Below are 20,262 nucleotides of genomic sequence, written 5' to 3' on the forward strand. Positions count from 1 at the left end.
CCAAGTACCAGGAACACCCACATATGGCATGATATTTCATTGCTCACACACCTGTGAGAAGATACAGGTGTTGTCCCATTTTACCCTTGATGATGAGAGATCAGGAGTGAGATCAGGAGTGAGCACGTCATCCCCAATTAGACTTTCCAAAGGGTGACAGAGCCAAGATCCAAGCCTGGCGTCTCCAACTTTGGAACTCATGCTTTTCCTGCTGTGCCATGATGTGCCCAGGTCACTTCAGATGACCTCAGAGATACAGGTAACTCTCAATTATCTGGGGGCCCCTTTCAGCCTCTCCATGTTACTCACCCATTTTAAGTCCATCATTTTGGGAGAGTTCATTGGTCTTGTCACTGTTTTTGTCATTGGGTGACCAAGAATGAGCAACATGCTTTTTTTTCTAAGTCAGTCTGTCTTCTTGCAGGTGTAATCACATTTACAGGAGAATGACAGAATGGTAACAGTCCTTGAACTATGTGCAATGCTAAAATGACCCCATGGCAAAGGTAGTTCTGCCTGGGGCCGTGGGGAAAGCTTTGCAGAAAACGTGAAATTTGATGTAGGCCAGCAAGGTTGAACAGGAAAGAAGGAAGGAAGAGAGGGAGGGAGGGAGGGAAGGAGATTAATTTCTGCATAGCAGGCAATTTTGAACAGAAACTTGGATTCATAGATGTGTTTGGCAACTTGCCAGTGTGGTTTGCACAAAAGAATGATTTGTCAAAAGAAGGACAGTGTGTATTAGAGGATGAATTTGGGCAGGTAAAAGTGAGGAATATTGTGAAGGGCCTTGAATAATGTAGGAAAGCCTCTGTTACTCAACTTTGTCTGGAAACAGGTGGTGTGAGTCATTAAATAATCTGTATAAACTCGTAGTATGAGACAAACATGGTCAATCTCCAAAAGTTAAGAAATGTAATTCCTATTAAACCTATCTAACAACTAGATCAGGGAAACACCTGTTTTATGCTTTGTGTTTTGTTTTGTTTTAATGGTCAGCACATGGCAATTGACACCCAACTTCTTTCTAGGAAGCAGGCAAAATATAGTGGAATGGGTCTCACGGAGAGCTCCTGACCTGTAGACAAGGCGGTTCTTTCACAGAAATTGAGTGGTTGTTGGTACAAGAAAATGTGGTCCAACATGCCCAGATCTTCCAGTTACACAAGAGACGTTGTAAATCTAAATTTACATGAAATGCCTCCGTTTAAAAATATCAGCCCTTCTTCATGCTGTGCAGACAAATCACCATCATTCTCATCAAATCCAGTCTGTGAACTGGATATAGTCCCTAAGGCTGCAGTTGGCTCTTTTAGCTAACAGAATCCATGGGGCAGGAATTGGTCTTCTCTGGTTGCTCCCGCTCTCCCACCCTCCAGCCAGCACTTCTGTTTCTGTCTTCTTTTCTTCTCTTACATGGACGTCTAAAGTTTGGGTGGAATTGTCTAAACTCAGAAGGGCTGGTGGTGGGCAGAATGGTCCTCATGTTAGCTCTTAAGATCTGGGGAAGGAGATGTAGTATCTGGAAACTGGAGAGAAAACACTTTGATCTAGGAAGGGAAAAGAGGGGTTAATAACTAAGAGGTATGTGTTATCATGGAAAGGGGTAAAGAAGGGAGATTTTTCTTATTCTTTTTCTTTTCTTTTCTTTTCTTTTTTTTTTTTAAGGAGGAGGGATGAAATTGACCTAGCTAAATCTAAATCTGGTTAAGGGAAAAAAAAAAAAAAGAAAGAAAGAAAGAAAGAAAAGAAAAGAAAACTTTTATACACAGGGAAGATCATCAGAATTGGTACCAATGAAAACAGGAAATGTACAAAGTGAGTGAGCAAGCAGAAAGGGGAAAAAAGGAGTACGTGTCTGCCATCATATTGAAATCTGATTTCCTGGATACAATGTATGCTGTCGGTGAGGGGTCAGCAAACCACAGGCTCTGAGCCAGACCTGCCCCATTGCCTATTTTTGTATGACCCTCGAACTAAGAACGTTTTAACACTTTCAAAAGGTTGAAAAAAATAAAAGAAGAACTTTTTATAACATGTAAAAATTATAGGAAATTCAAGTTTCAGCATCCATTTAATAACGTATCATTGGAATACAGCCATGGTCATTCATTCTCATATTATCAATAGATGCTTGATAACAACACATGGCTGTTCATTTGAATTCAGCATGATTTGGAGGTCTGCCTGTGTTTACAGGCCACTACCAGACTGCTTCACCTCTCCTTTCCCCTTGTTATTTTATTCAACATTTTTATTATTTTAAGTTTCTGCAATATACGTGAGCTTAATACCACACCCTGTGTTGTATAGAGGTATTAGTCCATTTTCTGTTGCTTATAACAGAATACTTGAAACTGGGTAATTTTTAAAAACATGATATTTATTTCTTACAGTTTTGGAATCTAGAAAGTCCAAGATCCAGGGGGCACATCTGGTGAGAGCCACCTTCTTTTGGTGGTGACTCTCTACAGTAACGCGTGGTGTCACATGGCAAGAACGGCATGAGCAAAAGAGACTAACCTCACCTGCTCTCCTTATAAAGCCATCAGAACCACACCCATGACAACCCATTAAACCATCAACCCATTACTCCATAAATGCATCAACCCATTCACAATGGTATAGTCCTTGCAATCCAATCACCTCTTAAAGGCCCCACCTTCTACCATCATATTGGAGGTTAAGTTCTAACCCCATTTTGGGGGTTTGTTCCAACATGAGCTTGGGGGAACAGTCAAAGCCCAGCAGTAGCCATCCATTTACAACAAGCTATGTGTGCCAGCCACTGGGGAGTGGAACTATACAGAGTGCAGTGTCTACCTCCTAGTATAGAATGCAAGAAGAAAGAATCACAGCTTAGCAATCCTAGGTACTTCCCATTTGGGGAAACAGAACTCATGATAGAAAAAGAGGTTTTGTTTAGTGGCTGTTATTTATTTATGTTTTATTATTAGGGTTTAGAACAAGAACACATTCATTACTATTTCAAAAATATAAGTACTGCAATACATAAATAGAAAATAGAAAATCAGAAACAGAGAAAATGTGAGCAACAGTGGTTGGGGACTAGAGGTGGTAGGACAGAAAGATACGGCTACCAATATGTAGGCAATGAGGGCCAACAGAACAGACACAGGTAAGCCTTTTATTTGACACTGAACTTCTTGGCAGTCAAAATGAAAAGGATCACAAAACAATTAGCCCTTATTTTCAGAGTGGGTAAAGAAGATGCTCATTACTCAGAAGCAGCAAAAGCTTTTGTATCGTGGTGTTTTAAAAAAGAAGAAAGGAAATATCCTCCGCATAGGCTATAGCTATCTATCTGTATGTCCCATATGCAATATATTTCTCATTGCCATCTGAGAGAAATCATCAGGTTCTGTAATAAGAACATTGTATATACGAGGGTACTTCAAACAGTTCATGGAAAGATTTTTATTATCTTTTAATTCTATTTTCCCAGTATATTTTTGAAGTGTATATATACTCTTATACTACTCATATTTTTCATCAAGAGTGCTCCAGTGAGCAAAGGTACAGGAGTGTTTTGGAAACTGCAGAGTTACATAAATACAATGATTATTACTATATATACATTATATATGTATAACACATAGTATAAGTATAGTATACAGTATATGTGTATCTATACACCCTCTCTATATATACTATATATGGTACAACATGTTATTAGTATTGAATCATTACTATATACACTTGTTACATAAATACAATGGATCATTACTATATTATATATGTATATACTATATATAGTACTATATATTATTAGTATTAGATCATTACTATATACACTTGTTACATAAATACAATGGATCATTACTATATTAGACATATGTTTTGCTGTATATAGTACTACATATTATTAGTAATAGATCATTACTGTATATATACTCATATATAGTAGCTGCAGTTTCTAAAACACTCCCATAAATTTGCTCATTGGAGAGCTCTTGGTGAAGTGTAAGTGGATTTTGTTACCTCTATTCTATTCTCAGGAAACAAGAGTCTACATGTGTAAATTTCTGGCCTAAGTGACTGAATTAAGTTTCCTGCCTCCTGGTCCAGTGGTCTTTCTACTTTATGACACTAGAGAGACATAATTCAGCCTGACCCAGGCCTTGCCTAAGTAATGAATAGCTCTCCCCTCCTATCATTACTGAAGGGAAGTGAACTAGAAAAACACGTCTGTCTCACAGCGATGCTTCTTTCCTCACTGGTAACTCCTCAAAAAAACGGTGTTGGAAGTCATAGTCAGAAGCTAAAGTTAGAAGCAGTATCAGGCTGTTGAGTAAGAGGGGTCAGCTTGCAGCTGTTACGAGAGCTTTCCGAATTGTACAACGTAGCCCCTTTGATGCCTGAGAATCAATTACAGAGAAACCTTGTCAAGATGGCCAAAATTCAGCCTTAAATAATTGAATTCGCTGCCAAACCTTGTCCACTGTCATTATCTAGAAATGTAATTATGCAGCTAAATCAAGCAACTAAAATTAGTGTAGTGTAAAAACACCTTGGCTATCTAAAAGTGGAGGAATTGACATTTGGATTTAGAAAAATCCAATAGTTGAATATGTTTGGCACTGTGTTGAAGCTCTCCCAGTTTCGACAAAATCTATATCATGTGTCCTGTTTAAAGTAAGAGGTGGAATGTGTCAAGAGGATTGAAGGTGATTTTCAATGATCTCTGGGCCTTAGGAATTATTTAAGTGGGCTCGCTTTATCAGAATTTGCTGTTATTGCTCTCACAATTGTGAAAACCTAAACACAGCCATATGCTTTCCTGCTATGAAGATTAGAAGAGTGAAAATCTGAATTTTATCTGAGCCTTCAGTCTGAAGTCAAATATGTGTCTCTACCAACCGTAAAAGAGAAGAACAGGAGACATTTGATAAAAATGGCTAATAGCCCCCTGTATCGAACACATCATGATATGGTATAAATAACTGTATTTACTTATCACACAACCTAATGTGGCAGAGACTGTTATTATCTCAGTTTTCCAAATGAAGAAACTAGAGTTCAGAGAGTCTAAGTACTTTGACCAAGATCACATATCTAATGAAGAGGACACTCAAGTTAGCATAATTCGAATTCATATAGTCCCTAAGGAATTCACCTACTACTATGTAACAACATATTCTAAAAAATCACTTGGGTATTTTCAAACACCAGGAAGATTTCAAATATTTGCCTGAATGTATTTCTTATCCATAGTTTTGGTGCACATTAGATACGCCTTTAAACTGTGGGAACAGGTAGACAGTTCTTTTTAATTTATTGCATATTAATATATCGCAGTTAAAAACTCAAAAATGTCTTTAAAAATACAAAAAAAAGCATATGAAGTTTTACTACAAAATGAAGTACAGTAATGAATATAGTGTCATGGTTAGGAATCAGGCTCTGGAATGCGTTTGCAGCTCAGCGCTTCCTCTGACAAGTTGTACAACCATGAGAAAACCACTTAACTCGTGTGAGCCTGTTTTCCCATTGGTTACATGAAACTGATGACAATAGTACCAACTTCAGAGAGTTGTTGTGCGAATGAAATTACATAACACATGTAAATAATTTAACTCAGTCTCTGTGCATAGCACACACTGAGCAAATATTAGCTAGTAGTATTATTGTATTATTTACAAATTGCCCCTTTAAAATTGAAATCAGAAAGAGACTATACTGAACACATTCTTAGTTTCTTTTTGACCATTACCAAAGACTGCCCACGTTAACCTACTCCATTTGTTTTAAGTGGAAGCTGATAATCATATTAGTTTACATTTCTCAATTTTTCTCTCTAAAAATTCCATGGAGACCCCATCCCTTGTCTTTTAGCTAAGTTCATCAGTACGAGCCCATATCTCATAGCCTGATTCCCTCTGTCACTCATCCATCTCTTTCTCTCTCTCTCTCTCTCTCTCTCTCTGAGAACTAAATTAATGAAGAGTATTTGGTTAGTCATGTTAGGCAAGCTATTCCCAAAATAGCACATTCCATTTTGGTAGCTTCAACTTTGCAGCTGCTGTGTCTCTTGGTTGTCTGGGAAGAAAACTTTCACATTAAGAGTTGCTGATGCGGATTTTCTTTCTTTCCCCTTTCTGCGTTGATGAGTGCCTGGCTCCTGACAGAAGCGATTTGGCTCTCGGCTCTGTAGTTCAGAAGAGGCTGGGTCTATAGATTTTCCCCTAACTCTCCATTGATGTGTTGAGCTTCCGAGGGAATAATACCTTTGCTGAAGTCATGTTGGCGTCTCAAGGAGTCCTCCTTCACCCTTACGGCGTGCCCATGATCGTGCCAGCAGCCCCCTACTTCCCTGGACTGATTCAGGTAATTCAAGACCTGTGCCAGCAAGCAACTTAACTCCAGAGCGTTCAGAGTAATAATTGGAATTTTTATGGTTGAGAAAGCAAACACTTTTAATACAGGAAAAAGCCCTCGCGTAGTCAGTGAGAAGACAGTAGGAAATCAAAAAGATGGATCACCCTAATCTGTCTATTGACATCTCTCATGGCTGAATAAATGGTGTAGTTGAGCTATATTTGCTTGTATTGATCTGGCTACTGTTTAACATTCATGCCTTTCCCTCAGGAGGTTGACCACAGGGCAAAGGAATTTGCTCGACTCCCCAGCTTTCTGAGGGACTCAGTCTCCCAGAACAGATCATGAAGCCAAGTAACTTATCAATGAGGTGACTCGGTGAAGAGCTTTAATGTGGGAAATGGAAGGAACATGAAATATGCATTAAGTCATAGGACGCCTCCATGTGGGTTGTCTATTTTCAGAGAAGGTTAGTTCCCCCCACCTGACTTTGAGTGGTGGCACTGAGGCAAGAAGGAACACTCTATTGATGGTTAATTTATGAAGTTCAGAGATTATTCTACGAATCCTGCACCAGCTGTTTACATCTTAGTGATGGCAAGAAAGTTGGGGATTGGAATATGTGTTGGTTTTACTTTGAAGGCTATTAATTCTTTGCAGAGAGGATCATCTACCTCTAAGAAATTTGGTACCTTTGTTATTTTTTTCTTCCCTTATCATAAGTTTGTATGTGTAAGTAAGCATTGGCTTCTGGGTACCTGGCTGAAGTTCTCTGTGGAAAGCTAACATCCCAGGCATCACAGGAAAGCCACGTGGCTTTTTGTTGTGGCACTTTGTGTTTTGAGGATCACCATCCCTTCATAATAAATTCTGCATCTCGTTTCTGCAAAAGAGGGAAACTAAGTGTGTTCAGTATGTCCTTGAACCTTTACTTCTGGGGCTCAGCCCCCCACATTTAAAAATTCTACAGTATCATACATCAATTTCTGGGAAAGATTCTGGTCAAACTTTTTTTATCCTTTTCTGATTGTTGCTGTTACATTTTGTTAATTGTAAGAACCGGGGTGATAAGAGCCATGTAGAGATGACTCCAAATAGCAAGAAAACATTTCTATCATACCAGATTGATGGTTGATGCTCAATTTGGAGGCTTTTTTCTATATTACTGATTATAAATAAATGGGCCACCTGGAGAATGGTCCTTAGCAACATGGGGATTGTTGCATCTTTCCTGGCATACACAGGCCGGTGTGGCAACATTGCCACGTCTGAAGTAGGATTCAGGGGTAAATTGGAAAGTAACAGGCCTTTTGCTTCTATTGGAAACTTGGGGTGAAGGTCGGCTGTTGGAATTTCGTCAGACCCTCTGCTGCCCCATCTGATAAATAATTACAAGCAAATCATGCCTTTCACTCTATGCTGATTGATGCTGAAATTGCTTTTGAAAGTTCTCATAAGTTCCTGTTATAGATTAAGTGCCGGTGTAGGAAAAATAACGGCACCCACTGAAATGGGTGAATGTAATCAGATTTAATGGACTCGAGAGCTTGTTGGGAATTAAATAACTATTGATTTGCTGGAATGTTGCTGTCATTACAAAATGCCACTCTGGACATATTACTCCAGTGATAGATGGGGAGATGCAGGGGCCAGCTGAGAAATTGGGGAGGCCCTGTTTCTTCCTCCTTTGAAGAGCATTGGAAAAACATATCCAGTTACTTTTGGAAGGCACAAGTGATTTTACTTGCAAATCCTACCCTGATCATACTTTGTTTTCCCACGTGACATCTCTGGTAACTAGTTACCCAGAACTTAGGAAAGCAGTTTAGTGAGGAACCCCCAGAACTGCTGCTGTGATATATTTCATTTTCTTCCTCTCCCACCCCTGTGGAACACACGGAAAGGCTATGCCTAGAGAGAGACTAGCTTTATTTCCAGTTTACTGAGACAGGACATGTTATTTACCCTTTGGCATCAAGAAACTGAAATCACCCTGCTGCAGTAATATTTGCAAGGGTCAGAAAGGCAATGCAAAAGGGGAAAAAATTTCTAACACACGTTCCCTTTTCAGGGACTGCTTCTGATGCCAGCTGCCCTGCATCCCAGCAGACTCTACCTGCCTGCTTACCAATCCCTTGACCTTGTGGGTTTTTTACCCACTCAAGATGCAAGGAATTTCTTATAGGGAATTAAGGTGCCACCCTAAGAATGTCAACAGCAAAACATTTAAAAATGATCCAATATAAAGAGTGCATACTCCATCATTGGTGGTAATTTCCCTGTGACTGGAGATGCTGAAACAGAGCATGGTGGCCATTGGGAAGGATTGATGTATCAGAATTAGAGATCACCTGTGAAGGTCTTTCCAATCTCAAGAGCCAGTAATTATATAGCAGAAGAGCTTCCTTTTCATAGTACTTTCAAGCACCACCTCTTTTTTTTTTTTTATTAAGAACAGCATTGCTCTGTTTTAGTCTACTCAATTAAAGAGAAAATAAATAATTTACCAGTCATTTGCTCACCGGGCTTTAAGAAAGCACCTACCTAATCCTGTAAAGACAGTGGATGGTGGCATTTCCTGATAATTCTAGGGAAGTTACTCATACAGAATCTTTTGTTCCAGGATTAGATTCAATAATTACCATCAACCCCACTCTCCATCCTCTACGAAAGTCAGAATCTTTATCATATTGGATGCCCTGAACTCATTATTTTATGTACAAATGAACTCATTATTTTATATCTAAACTTGGTGAATATATAGCCAATTTGATAGTTTTTCCTTCTAGCCCTGTACAGAATTACAGAATGACTATGTAGGATTGAGCTGAACCAGTTTTACTGTTTCATGGACAACTGGATGCAGAAGAGAAGAGAAAAAGAGCAGTATTACCAAACCCATTGTATAAACATTGTTTTCTTTCCCCATGGTATGGATCCCAATCTTGGTATCTTTGGGTAAGAACCAGTGAATATTTCTATTGAACCTCTTTTCTTATTTCTGAATTTCCATCAAAATCTTGAATGATCAGTGAATTATCTGACCTGGTAACAATGGAGGTCAAATCAATTGCCAAAGTCAGTCTTGAGTCCAGCAGCTATTAAGAGGACTTACCCAAGCCATGGACTATGGTCACACAATCAGAACAATAGCTTTGTAACTGATTGGTCTGTTTGGTTAGTGTTTGGGTCTCATAAGCCCTTGCCTGGGTTGCAGATTTGGACCTGCACCCCTCAATCTAGCTCTCTGCCTCACAGATATGCACTTTGAGGAGACATGGCGAGATCATTCTCCCTATTGGACAAATCACTCCTATCTCATCCAAGTCTTACAGATGATGGGTCAGAAGACTATTTTCCTGGATGGAGGAAACAGCCATATTCACCTCACCACATGTTTCTTTGTTTAGTTACCCATTCACTACACACTTATTTTATATCAGGCGATATGCTAGGCACCCAGAAAACAACAATGACAGTCTTAGCCAGTGACCTGTGGGTTCACAGCCCAGTGCAAGAAACAGTAGATAAACCCAAAGCTATAATACCACACTAAATGTACCAGGAGGAAATGAGAGATAACAATTATCAAGTACTTGTTATGTGCCAGGCACTGTGCTAAACAGATACATTATATCAATTTATTTTTACAATAACCCTAATGAAGTTGGATAGTATTGGCTCACCACCCTTTGTCTGTAATTCTAAATTCCAAAGAGCTCTGAAAAATCAATTTTTTTTTGAAGGTTGGCACAACATCTCATTTGGGAACAAAACTTGACCTGAAATGATGTGCAGCTATTTATACACTGTCTTTATCCCAGTTAAGTGAATATTCATATATTTTGCTGTGGGAATATTTATGTGTTTGATTTCAGGGTGTTGTTCCAGACCCTGCTGAGAGTTTTTCACAATCAGTGTTTCCACTGAAATACGTTTTTGAAAAAGAGAAACAGAAAAATTTTCATTTCAAAATACAGGTGACCCCAAGAGTCTCAGGTTAAGAGGTCATAGTCATGCATTATGACTGCCCTTTCACACATGGACAACCAAAATGTGAAACCTACATTTATAGAAAGGTAACTAGCCCAAAGTCACGAAGAATATCAGTAATAGAGCTGAGATTTAGGGTGGATTTCTTAGACCAGAGCCTTCTCTCTTAACCACCAATGTACAGTTGAGGTTGATGTATACATGCAGTGGTGAATATAAAAACATAGGAAAAGGAGAAGCCAGATGCTTCTTGGAGTTGGGAAGAAGGTGGCTTAAAGGTAAAGAGGTGACATCTGAGTTGAGCTGTGAAGCATCAGTAGACATTCACAGGACAATATAGGAGAAAGATCTTCTTAGCAAAGCAGAGAACTTGGGTGAATTCATAGTATCAGTTTGAAATGTTGAGATACAGCCTCAGTATCATTCCCAACCCATTGGGTCTGTGGGATTTGACAATGTTTAAACATAGGTTGCAAAAGTGAAAAGACATAAGTCAAAAGGATCTGGGAGAAATCTCAGAAATGGGACTGGTAAGCACTGAGTGTCTGCCTGATCCATATAGAAGTGAACCCCATAAAACCCTTCTATGAATCTAGCAGGTGAATATTTAATATCCTGGATTCGTGTCCCATTTGCCCTTTGCCATCCATTCTCTCTTGGACAGTAAGCTCTCTGAAGGATGAGTGTTTTACAACTTAAACAGAGATAGACAGCTGCAGGAAAATGCTGATTAATGCCTCTCTGATGTGGATTGTTATGGTATAAGCAAACCCTTCACTCTATGTTTTGAGGCAAAACCAGTATTACTGAATTTGATGACATATATTATGAGAGATCTGCATACAGGTATGTAGTGACCCTGGGAATTACTGCACTGCTGGTTTTGACAATGAGCAGAGAGTAACCATCCCTACAGACAAGTAGAGAAATGTACAGGGAACCTGTAAATAATTTGGATAAATTTCTGGTTGAACTTTAAAAAAACCCGTTTTGCTCTCTTGCTGTTAGAGCCATTTTCAGATCATGATATTGTTGCCCTGTGATGTTAGATGTTATCTACATGTTTGCAGAGTCCGTCGATGGGGAAAGACATCAGAATGTACGCCCAATATAAATGCCGGTGGTGTCATTTACTGTGGGGCTGTTCCATCTTAGTCACTGAGTGACTTTTCTGTACTGGCAAAGAGGCCATGTCAACAGCAGACTAAATTAAAGAGTCAGGGAGGTGGCAGAGAAAATTTGGAGTCAAAGAGGTCCAGGTTGATATATTGGCTCTGGCATTTACTAAGCGTGTGGCCTTGGGCTTGTCAATTAACCTCACGGAGCCCCAGTTTCCTCAGCTACAAAATGAAAGCAGGAATTTAGCTTACAAAGTCATTGTGAGCTTTCAGTGCGATTCATCATTTCTTTATCCAGTAATTATTTATTGGGCACCTACTGTGTGCCAGGCTGTGAACTAGGAGTGGGTGATGAGGCAGAATAGAAATAGAACACACATGAGATCGCTTCCAACAGGAAGCTTACGATATAAGATGTGGGAAAGGTCTAGCATATATATACGAGGGTACTTCAAGAAGTGGGAAACTAGAATTAAAAGATAACGCTAATCTTTCCATGAACTTTTTGAAGCACACACACATACACACACACAGTGTTTATTCTGTATTTATTTAGAGACCCAGAGAGGGAGAAGATAGGTGGTTATTAAGAACTATTTTTTTTTTCTGCAAGTGACAAAATATAAGTTATATTGGTTGGGGGGGGGGGGAGCATTCAATCCAGCTTCAGGCACAGGAGAATTCAGAGGCCCTGACAACCCAAGGGCTGTCTTTCTCCACCACCCCACAGTGGTTGCCTTACTTGATCTCATTCACAATCACATTGTGCACAAAATGGTGAAAAAGATGGTTCCCAGCAACTTTAGGCTCATACCCTGCCTTTTCTTAGAAAGTCTCTTCCCCAACTATTCCAGCAAAAATTACAGATTGCATTCTCCTTAGATGATCTTGCAGTCCATGCTCATCCCCGAACCAATCATCTCGGCTCTGTCCACTTTAGAACTGGAGGGCATGGTCAGCCCCAAGTGGGCTGTGTGGACCGTGAGTAGAGAACAAATCAGGGTCTTGCTACTAACCTAAGGTGCTAGATAGGTGAAAACCAGGCTCTCATGACCAACAACAGTAATAGTTGCAGTGATTACAAACATCAGAACACGTTCTTTCTCTCCCAAACTCTGTACACACTGTTCCCAGGAAGAAAGTGGTGGGCTTCTGGTCTTTATCCTGATCACTGTTGCCATCGATCATATTCACCAGGCAATGGTACTGCCTTCCAGTTCATCTGGCTTCTTCATTCATGATATTTATCAAAGGCAGATATTGCAATTTCTCTCAACACCTTCTCACCTACACTGATGACAGTAATGTCTCCCGCTAGGGTATATCCCGGGAATTTTCACTCTCTTACAGATCAGACTATCATAATCTTGGGTTTCTCAGATCATGCAACCATATCACTTCTCTTTATATTAGTAACACATAAATAAATATATAAAGAAAGAAAAAAAAGAAAGCCTTTGGTTATTGAGTTTGACATAACGTGGACCTTCCATCATTCCAAAGCACCGGAGACGCTAGCCACTTGCCCCTTTCTGTTTTCTAGAAATGCACATTTTTTAAATTAAGAGATTAAAGGGACACTGTCAATCTCTTCTGATTAATATCAGTCCTATAAAAAGGATGTGTTTCTGCAGCAGCCATCTGTCATTTTGATCATTTTAAAGGCATGCTATATCAGCAAGTATGCTTTTTATACTACATTGGCACAGGGGAAGGACGGTTGGAAGACCTGCGGATTTCACACTCTGCTTTGCTGATTTGGTGTTCAGCAATCTGAGCCTTTGATGGTGAGGCAGAGCCCCCTCCCTGTCTTTTAAAGGTTGTTTTGGGTAAGTGCTTTCCCTGGGTGATTTATGATGGAGATACTCACCCCTATTTATGTTTCGCTCCTGTCCAAAGATAGACCTATCACACATGCATCCCACCAGCATGCAAGGAGCCCGTATGTCCACTTGATTAACTGCTGAGCCCTATGAGGTGTCCAGAAACATTGAACTCAGTCCTCTGAAGGTCTTTTCCTCTGGGCAACTGAGACTGTTGTCTTCGGTAATGGCCAGTTTCTCAATTGAGCATTTCAGGCTTGTAAAAGTAGGAGGCAAAGGCTCCGTGAAACTCATTCATTCATTAAAATAATTATGTTTGGTTCATGGGTTCCATACTGGGTTCTCTTCTAAGCTCTGGAAACATTGAGATAACTAAGGCCCCGTCTCTGTCCTCAGAGGTGCAGAGAGGGTCATGTCATTGGCAGAAAGGTCAGAAGTTAAACATGATGCTTGAAGGTTGAACTCTTTAGTCTCTACCCCATCACCCGACTCAGTATGTCTTTCCGGCTGTTGGTGGCCTGGACACTCAAGACAGGTTTATCTACAGTCCCAGGAAGATGACCTCCTATAGACAGGTCCTCCATCCTTTGCAAATGAGAGTGTTTCTGGTACATTCCAGGGGACAAAGTTTTTATTTTTGAGGTAGAAGAATGACAGCACGAGCTCTGTCCTTCAAGGAGTAACCACCTCTGCCCCCACCTGACCTTCTTGCCTTGCACCTGACTTAGGTTAAAGCAGTAGAGTTCAGCATGTCCACTGCTGTGGGAAAAGGTGGCCTCCTTTGGCCATTCCTTCTCTTCTGCTCTCTAATTCGCATTGATTTCTAGGGGTGGGGAAGATTTGGGGACCAAAGAGGTAGATTTCTTATGCATTCCACATTATTCTCAGAAACTACTTTCTGAAGAACTATTTCTTCTCATTTCATGAGGCAGCACAGTTAAGCAAAAAGAGAACAGGATTTAGAGCTGGGAAACCTGAGTCTGGCCATGACTCTCTCTGTGTGACATTGGGCGAGTTGCTTGACTTCTCTGATCCTCCACTTCCTCATCTTTAAAATGGGAGTAATACCGCATATACTCTGCCTCCCAAGGTCACTGTCAGGATTAAAAGGGTTTAAAAATGACCACAGCTGGGGCGTTTGCAGTACAGTTATGATGTCAGCCCTAATGCGTAGGGCTATGCTTACTGCTCAGACAGATTTGAGTTGGTATCTCAGCTCCTGTGTGATATAGGGCTTCGCCTTTCTGAGCTTTCATTCTCTCTCTTGACAGTGAGGGACAGTCCCATCTACTTCAAAAGAGAGCCCTGATGATTTGGTGTGCACCTGCTCATTGGAGGCACTCCATACCTGGTGGCCCACGTTGCTGTTCTCATGGTTTGTTTGTGATTTCTAGAACTGCTGTACTGTTGGGGGCACACTTGCATCTTTCTGTTGCCATTCTTGATGGAGATTTCTGGTGATCAAGTACACATGTGTTTGATGTAGCTGGAGAGTGTAGGGATACAATCAGGGAGTGCTGTGAAGGAAAGAGGAATATACTGCCGTGGAGTTTGACATCCTTAGCCATGGCCTTGGGTGGTGTGAGGCCCACCATCCCTTCCCTTCACCAATAGCCTGGGAAGCTGGAGCTGATAGACTTGCATGAAGGTGGGCTTGTAGGTCTCAGTGATGTTGAATCTTTGCCCAAATCCTTGTCCACTCACTCCAGCAGAACATGCTGGGAATGAAACTGGAGCTGGGTGGGAGGAGTGGGGAGGGGGCACTTGGTAAGGGGAAGAAAGGCACCTCCCCTCCCTTCCATGTGGTCACAGCCTTCTGGTGACAGACTCTTTGGGACCACCCACACCCCTGTTCCATGAAGCTCCTGGCACACTGTGGGCGCTTAATAAATGTTAAATAATAAGAATAGCTCCCATCTGTCAGTGCCCGGTGACAGGGAGGATGTGTGCGTGCCGACTGGCACTGGCCAGCTTGTGGGGAGCCTTCAGGGGAAAAACTGCAGCTCCGAGTCAATTTGAGGTCCTGCTGCATTAAGGTGTTCATGCAACCAGCCGGGGATTGAGTCCGGGCATGTGCATTAACAGCGCAGTGCTCATGCAGAAGACCAGACCAACTACATGAGAGTCACAGGGAGCAGGGCCTACAGCTTCGTGTGTCTGACAGGGGGCTAGATTTGTTGAGGTTTAAAAGGGGCAAAGGATCTGCCCTCAGAGCAGATGGTGTCATAAGTTCATACTTCCATCATTTTCTTGGAAGAAAATGCCTACTGGGGCTTTTCACATTTAGTTACAATAACAACAGCAGCAGCTGCTTATTTGTAGTACTTACTGTGTACCAGGCATCGGAAAAAAAAAAAAAAAAAACAGGCTAACGGGAGGCAGTGTGGTATAGGGGTGTGGGCTCTGAAGCAGATTCCCTGGTCCATTGCCTGCCTCACCACTACGTGCCTCCACCTGTGTGACCTCGGCCACCACCTATTACCTGTGTGACCTTGGACCTTCTCTGGGCAACATTCACTTGTTGGGTAGTGGTTAAAGGAACCAAGTCATATAAAGACCATAGCATAGCACCTGGCACATAGAAAGTTTTCAACAAACATATTTGCAAGTTTTTTTCCAGGGGCATGGCAACACCACCACAACCAACACCAACATCAACTGCATAATAGTGGCAATACCAAGTGTTTACTGTATACGGAAGCCAATACTGCATCTTGGCTAAGAGCATAAGCCCTTGAGCCAGACTGCCTGGGTTCATCTCAGCTTTGCCTTCTTTGGGAAGTTGCTAAACCACTCTGTAGTGCAATTTTCTCATCTGTAAAATGGCCAGATTAAAAGCCCTAAATTCAAGATTTAGTATCTTCCTCTATAGGATGGAGAAAATACCAGAGTGGTTTTTCAGGATCAAATGAATTAATACTCATGAAGCACTTATAATGTTGTCTGGCATATAGTAAGGGCTCAAAATAAGATAGAAATAATAACTATTATCATATAATTATTACATATTTTATATTATTTATGTATTATACATGTATAATGGCATGTACTATATGTAACATATAATTATAAACACACAAAATGCATCTTACTATATAGAATTGTATAATGTAATATACAATTCTATATAATAATGGGAACTTATTTTGCAATGAGTACAGAGTTTATGTTTAGGATCACAAAAACGTTTTGGAAATGGATAGATGTCATGATCATACATAATTGTGAGTGTAATTAATTCCATGGAACTGTATGTTTAAAAATGGTTAAAATGTCAAATCTTATGTTATGTATATTTTGCTACAATAAAAAATAGTAATGTAATTATATATAATGTAAAATAATTATATTACTCTTATTATTATTTCTACTATTGATACTGATACATCTGCTAGTCACTGCATTGGGTATTTTTCCTAAAATATTTCTACCATTTTGAACCATCCTGGAAAGACTAATTTTAAAAGGAAACTGAAGTTCAGCAGTGTGGAATCATTTTTAGTATATGTGCTGCCGAAGCGAGCACTGGCAGTGTGGAATCATGTGTCTTCGTTCTCACGACTGGGGAATGGTAGACTGGCCCAGGCAGCAGGGCTCTGCACCGAACCTGTCCTTCTAAGGACTGTGCTGTTCTGCTATGGGTTCGATGCCATAGCCCCATCCTGCATGGGGGAATGGCTGTGCCTCTCACCCGTATGACCTACTCTGAGCAGAAGGCTAACATGATTTTGTGCTGCTGTCGTGTCTGATCGGTTTTTCTCCTTCAGTCTCACAGCTGGCTGTCAGGAGGTCGTGTTCCCAGTGGAAGCCTCCTTCCCCAGGGAGAAGATCAAAAGTGAGAGGTGGGATAGTGACAAAGGGCAAGGAGGGGACTGTTGGGACTTAGTTCTTGCGTCTTTATCTGCAAGAACTTCTTTTCAGTTATCAGTGTCTAAACCTCCTGGAAATGCACTTTCTGTTTTCCCTTTAAACACAAATCAAGCAACGTTACCAACACACATTCTCTGTCAAACATGTCAGTTACTCCAGGGGCTACGGACAGCTTGCAAGCGATGTCTCCTATTGTTACCATGGTGGTGTGTTGTTTCTCCCTTCAACAGCTCTGCATTTGTTCTGGTGAGAAGTATAAACACTGAGGTGCCTGCTCTCTGACAGGTTTTGACAGAAAATGTGAAATTGACATAGACCATCCGATGACCATCTTCATAAGGTGGAATCCTGGGGCTTTATAGAGACCTGTATTTGCCTGTAGCATTTTCTAGGAATTTGGGTGGGGGCTTAAGGACTCTAATGAGCTGGGCTTTGCTTCACACCTGGTGTTTTGGCAGACGGTTCCCACTGTGACTTAGCCGAGGGACTTGGCACAGCTTGCCAGAGGGCCTAAGATTTATGTGGGCACCCAGCAGATGTTGGATGCGTTTACCCATCATACAGAACACCAGTCATCAGTAGTGGAGTCTCGTCCCTATCTACATTGTAAGGGACCGGAGCTCCCTCGTGCCGCATTGTTAACGGAGAAGTGTAGGGATGGATAAAAAGCATTCCATTGCTGAGGGTAATGCAGAGCATATGGAATTCTTATCTGTCCAGACAGTTGTGGGATTTGGGTTAGAGATGCTGTCTGCATGTGTGTTTTCTTTAGTGTTTGGTTCTAGCAAGTCGGGGCCTCACTAAGGAACATTTTGTAAAATTCTCTCCTGGAGATGGAGAGGACACGTTTGTGACATCTCTGCTTTCTGGCTCCCCCACTTCCTCACGTGCTGCGCATTGGTTCTAAACTCCCAAGCATGGATATATTCAAGCCCCTTCCCACTCTGCATAGAATGCTCCTCTGCCCTCTTAGTTTACTTTGTAGGGATCTTGTTGCTGATGCACTGTGATATATTTCGAGTGTCCTATGTGGCCCAAGAGTACCTAATTCATACAAGCCTTTAGGTTTAGATCTGCTCCAATATCAGAGATAAGTTGAGTTGAGGACTGTTTCGCTTTGCTTTCTGTGGGTTGCATGAGGACACATGATCTGCACCATTTTGAATGTCAAGAAGCCGAAGATGATTCTTGAATGTGTGTGTTTTTGTTGAGATCCCTTTAGCTGAAGGAACAGGACTCAATCCTGGTTAGCTTAAAAAAAAACTATGGGAGGGGAGTTGTTTATATTTTTACTATTTTTTGAGGTGTACGCATAAACAATTGAACTTAAAAGATAAAAAAAAATCAAGCCAAGGAAAGGACAGAAAGTAGGGCAGCCTAAGGACCTCAGCAGGCAGGATTCATAGACATTCTTTCCAGGTGAGTGGATCTCAACCAGGGGTGATTTTGGCCTTGTAGAGGTATTTGGCAATGTCTAGATAAGTTTTTTGGTTGCCATAACTGGAGGGGGATTTCTACTGGAATCCTACAATGCACAGGACAGTTGGAACTGTCCAGAAATATCCAGAGTTAACTTGCTGATGGTATCAGTCATGCCAACTTTGATAAACCTTTCTCAAGGCTGTTGCACCACAGTGACTCATCTACAAAGACCACCAGTTTCTACATGTCTCCATTCAAATTTCAGATTCCCAGAAAACAGTCTGTTGGAACCAACCCATTTTGTGTCTCCATCTTTGGATCAATGAACTATGTCTCAGACCCCCATGCACTGGGAACCCATTTGGAGCATTGCTGAGCAGTCCTTTAAAAGGTGGAGTGGGATGAGAATCATGATGAACCATTAACTATCCCAAGAAATTTGCCTTAAATCCCTCACTGTTTCCCACCCATGGCTAAGACCCAGTCGAGCAAGTGTTTTTCACATGGAGCTCTCTGCCCACAGGTAGAAAGTCCCACCATGGTGCCAGTCTTAACAAGCAGACAATTGCTTATTAAGTTTGGTCTGTGATTTAAGCTCATTGCCTCCTTTTTTGATTTCTTTTCAGCAGAAAACATTTTTTAAAAATTGTTGCTTACTTTTCTTACTACAAAATTAATGGGATACATACAATAAGTTTTGGAAATCATAAAAGCAGAAGCAAATATACAGAGATGTACACACATAAACCATAACCCACCACCCAGAAATAATCACTACAAATCACTGTATATATCTCAAGTCTTTTTTGGACATATATATGTTGTTTCCCCAAAAAGTTCTCATACTCTGATCCTATACATAAAATTTGTATCTCTTGCAGCCAGCTGTTCTTTTTTTTTTTAAACAAAAAGATTTTAAAAACACAATCAATGATTTTTCTTCAGCTTATGAATATCCTATTTGTTAGATCCATAAAGACGAGGGTGATATCTTAAACAAAAAGCATATCCTGTGTCCTCACCACCTGCCTCTGCTTGTCCCTTTTCTTCAGCAATGATAAGGTAGGAGCTGATATCTGAAGTAAATGGAACATCAAAAACCAAGAGTGTTTAAGTCAGATGGGAAGGGGGAAGGGGATGGAAAAGACAAAGAAGAGGAATCACCCAAACAATCTCAGGAACTGGAGAATCACTCAAGAGAAAAGCTTAGGTGGATTGGCTTCAGTCAACCACGTGGGTGCATTCTGCGTCCACATTTCCTTCTAAGTTTGATGATATGGGGACAATGAAAGATATGATTCCCTTTGAGGAAAAGAAAAACCTCATGACCACCAAAGGGGCGTGGGTTCTCGGAACACAAAACTGCCTCTTAGATACCTGCAGTGGATCATGCTCATTTTGGAACTTAAACTTGGTTGAATAACCATGCTGCTCAAGGGATCAGGATATCTTCCTGGCAGCCTTCTATCAGGAGCTGAGACTGGGAGACAGACCCAATTTGCTCTGTCAGCCCTCATCATTCGTGTCTGAGGATTTCTCTTGCAAACCAAACGCACATCTAAGGCACAAGATCAGTTTTCAATTTAAATGACTTTGCTTTCTCTCTTAAAAACTAAATCCTCCCCCTAATTCCCTTAAGTCCTCAAAGTATAACATTTTCCCTTTATAGATTGGAGAAAGAAGTCACGGACTGGGCTTGC

The 20,262-nt window shown here is 40.9% G+C and overlaps 1 protein-coding gene across 4 annotated transcripts in view; it reads left to right on the plus strand.

The window, feature by feature from the left end:
* The first annotated feature begins 6,029 nt into the window (after window positions 1–6,029).
* Window positions 6,030–20,262, plus strand: part of RBFOX1 (RNA binding fox-1 homolog 1) — a 342,829-nt gene continuing 328,596 nt past the window's right edge. For all 4 annotated transcript variants that reach the window (XM_063100620.1, XM_063100621.1, XM_063100622.1 and 1 more), the window contains exon 1: window positions 6,030–6,345. In XM_063100620.1, the coding sequence (XP_062956690.1) occupies window positions 6,259–6,345 (87 nt within the window). In that variant the 5' untranslated portion in view covers window positions 6,030–6,258. The remainder of the gene's footprint in view (window positions 6,346–20,262) is intronic.

The sequence above is a fragment of the Cynocephalus volans genome, chromosome 6 (genome assembly GCF_027409185.1).
Source record: "Cynocephalus volans isolate mCynVol1 chromosome 6, mCynVol1.pri, whole genome shotgun sequence".
Classification (NCBI taxonomy): domain Eukaryota; kingdom Metazoa; phylum Chordata; class Mammalia; order Dermoptera; family Cynocephalidae; genus Cynocephalus; species Cynocephalus volans.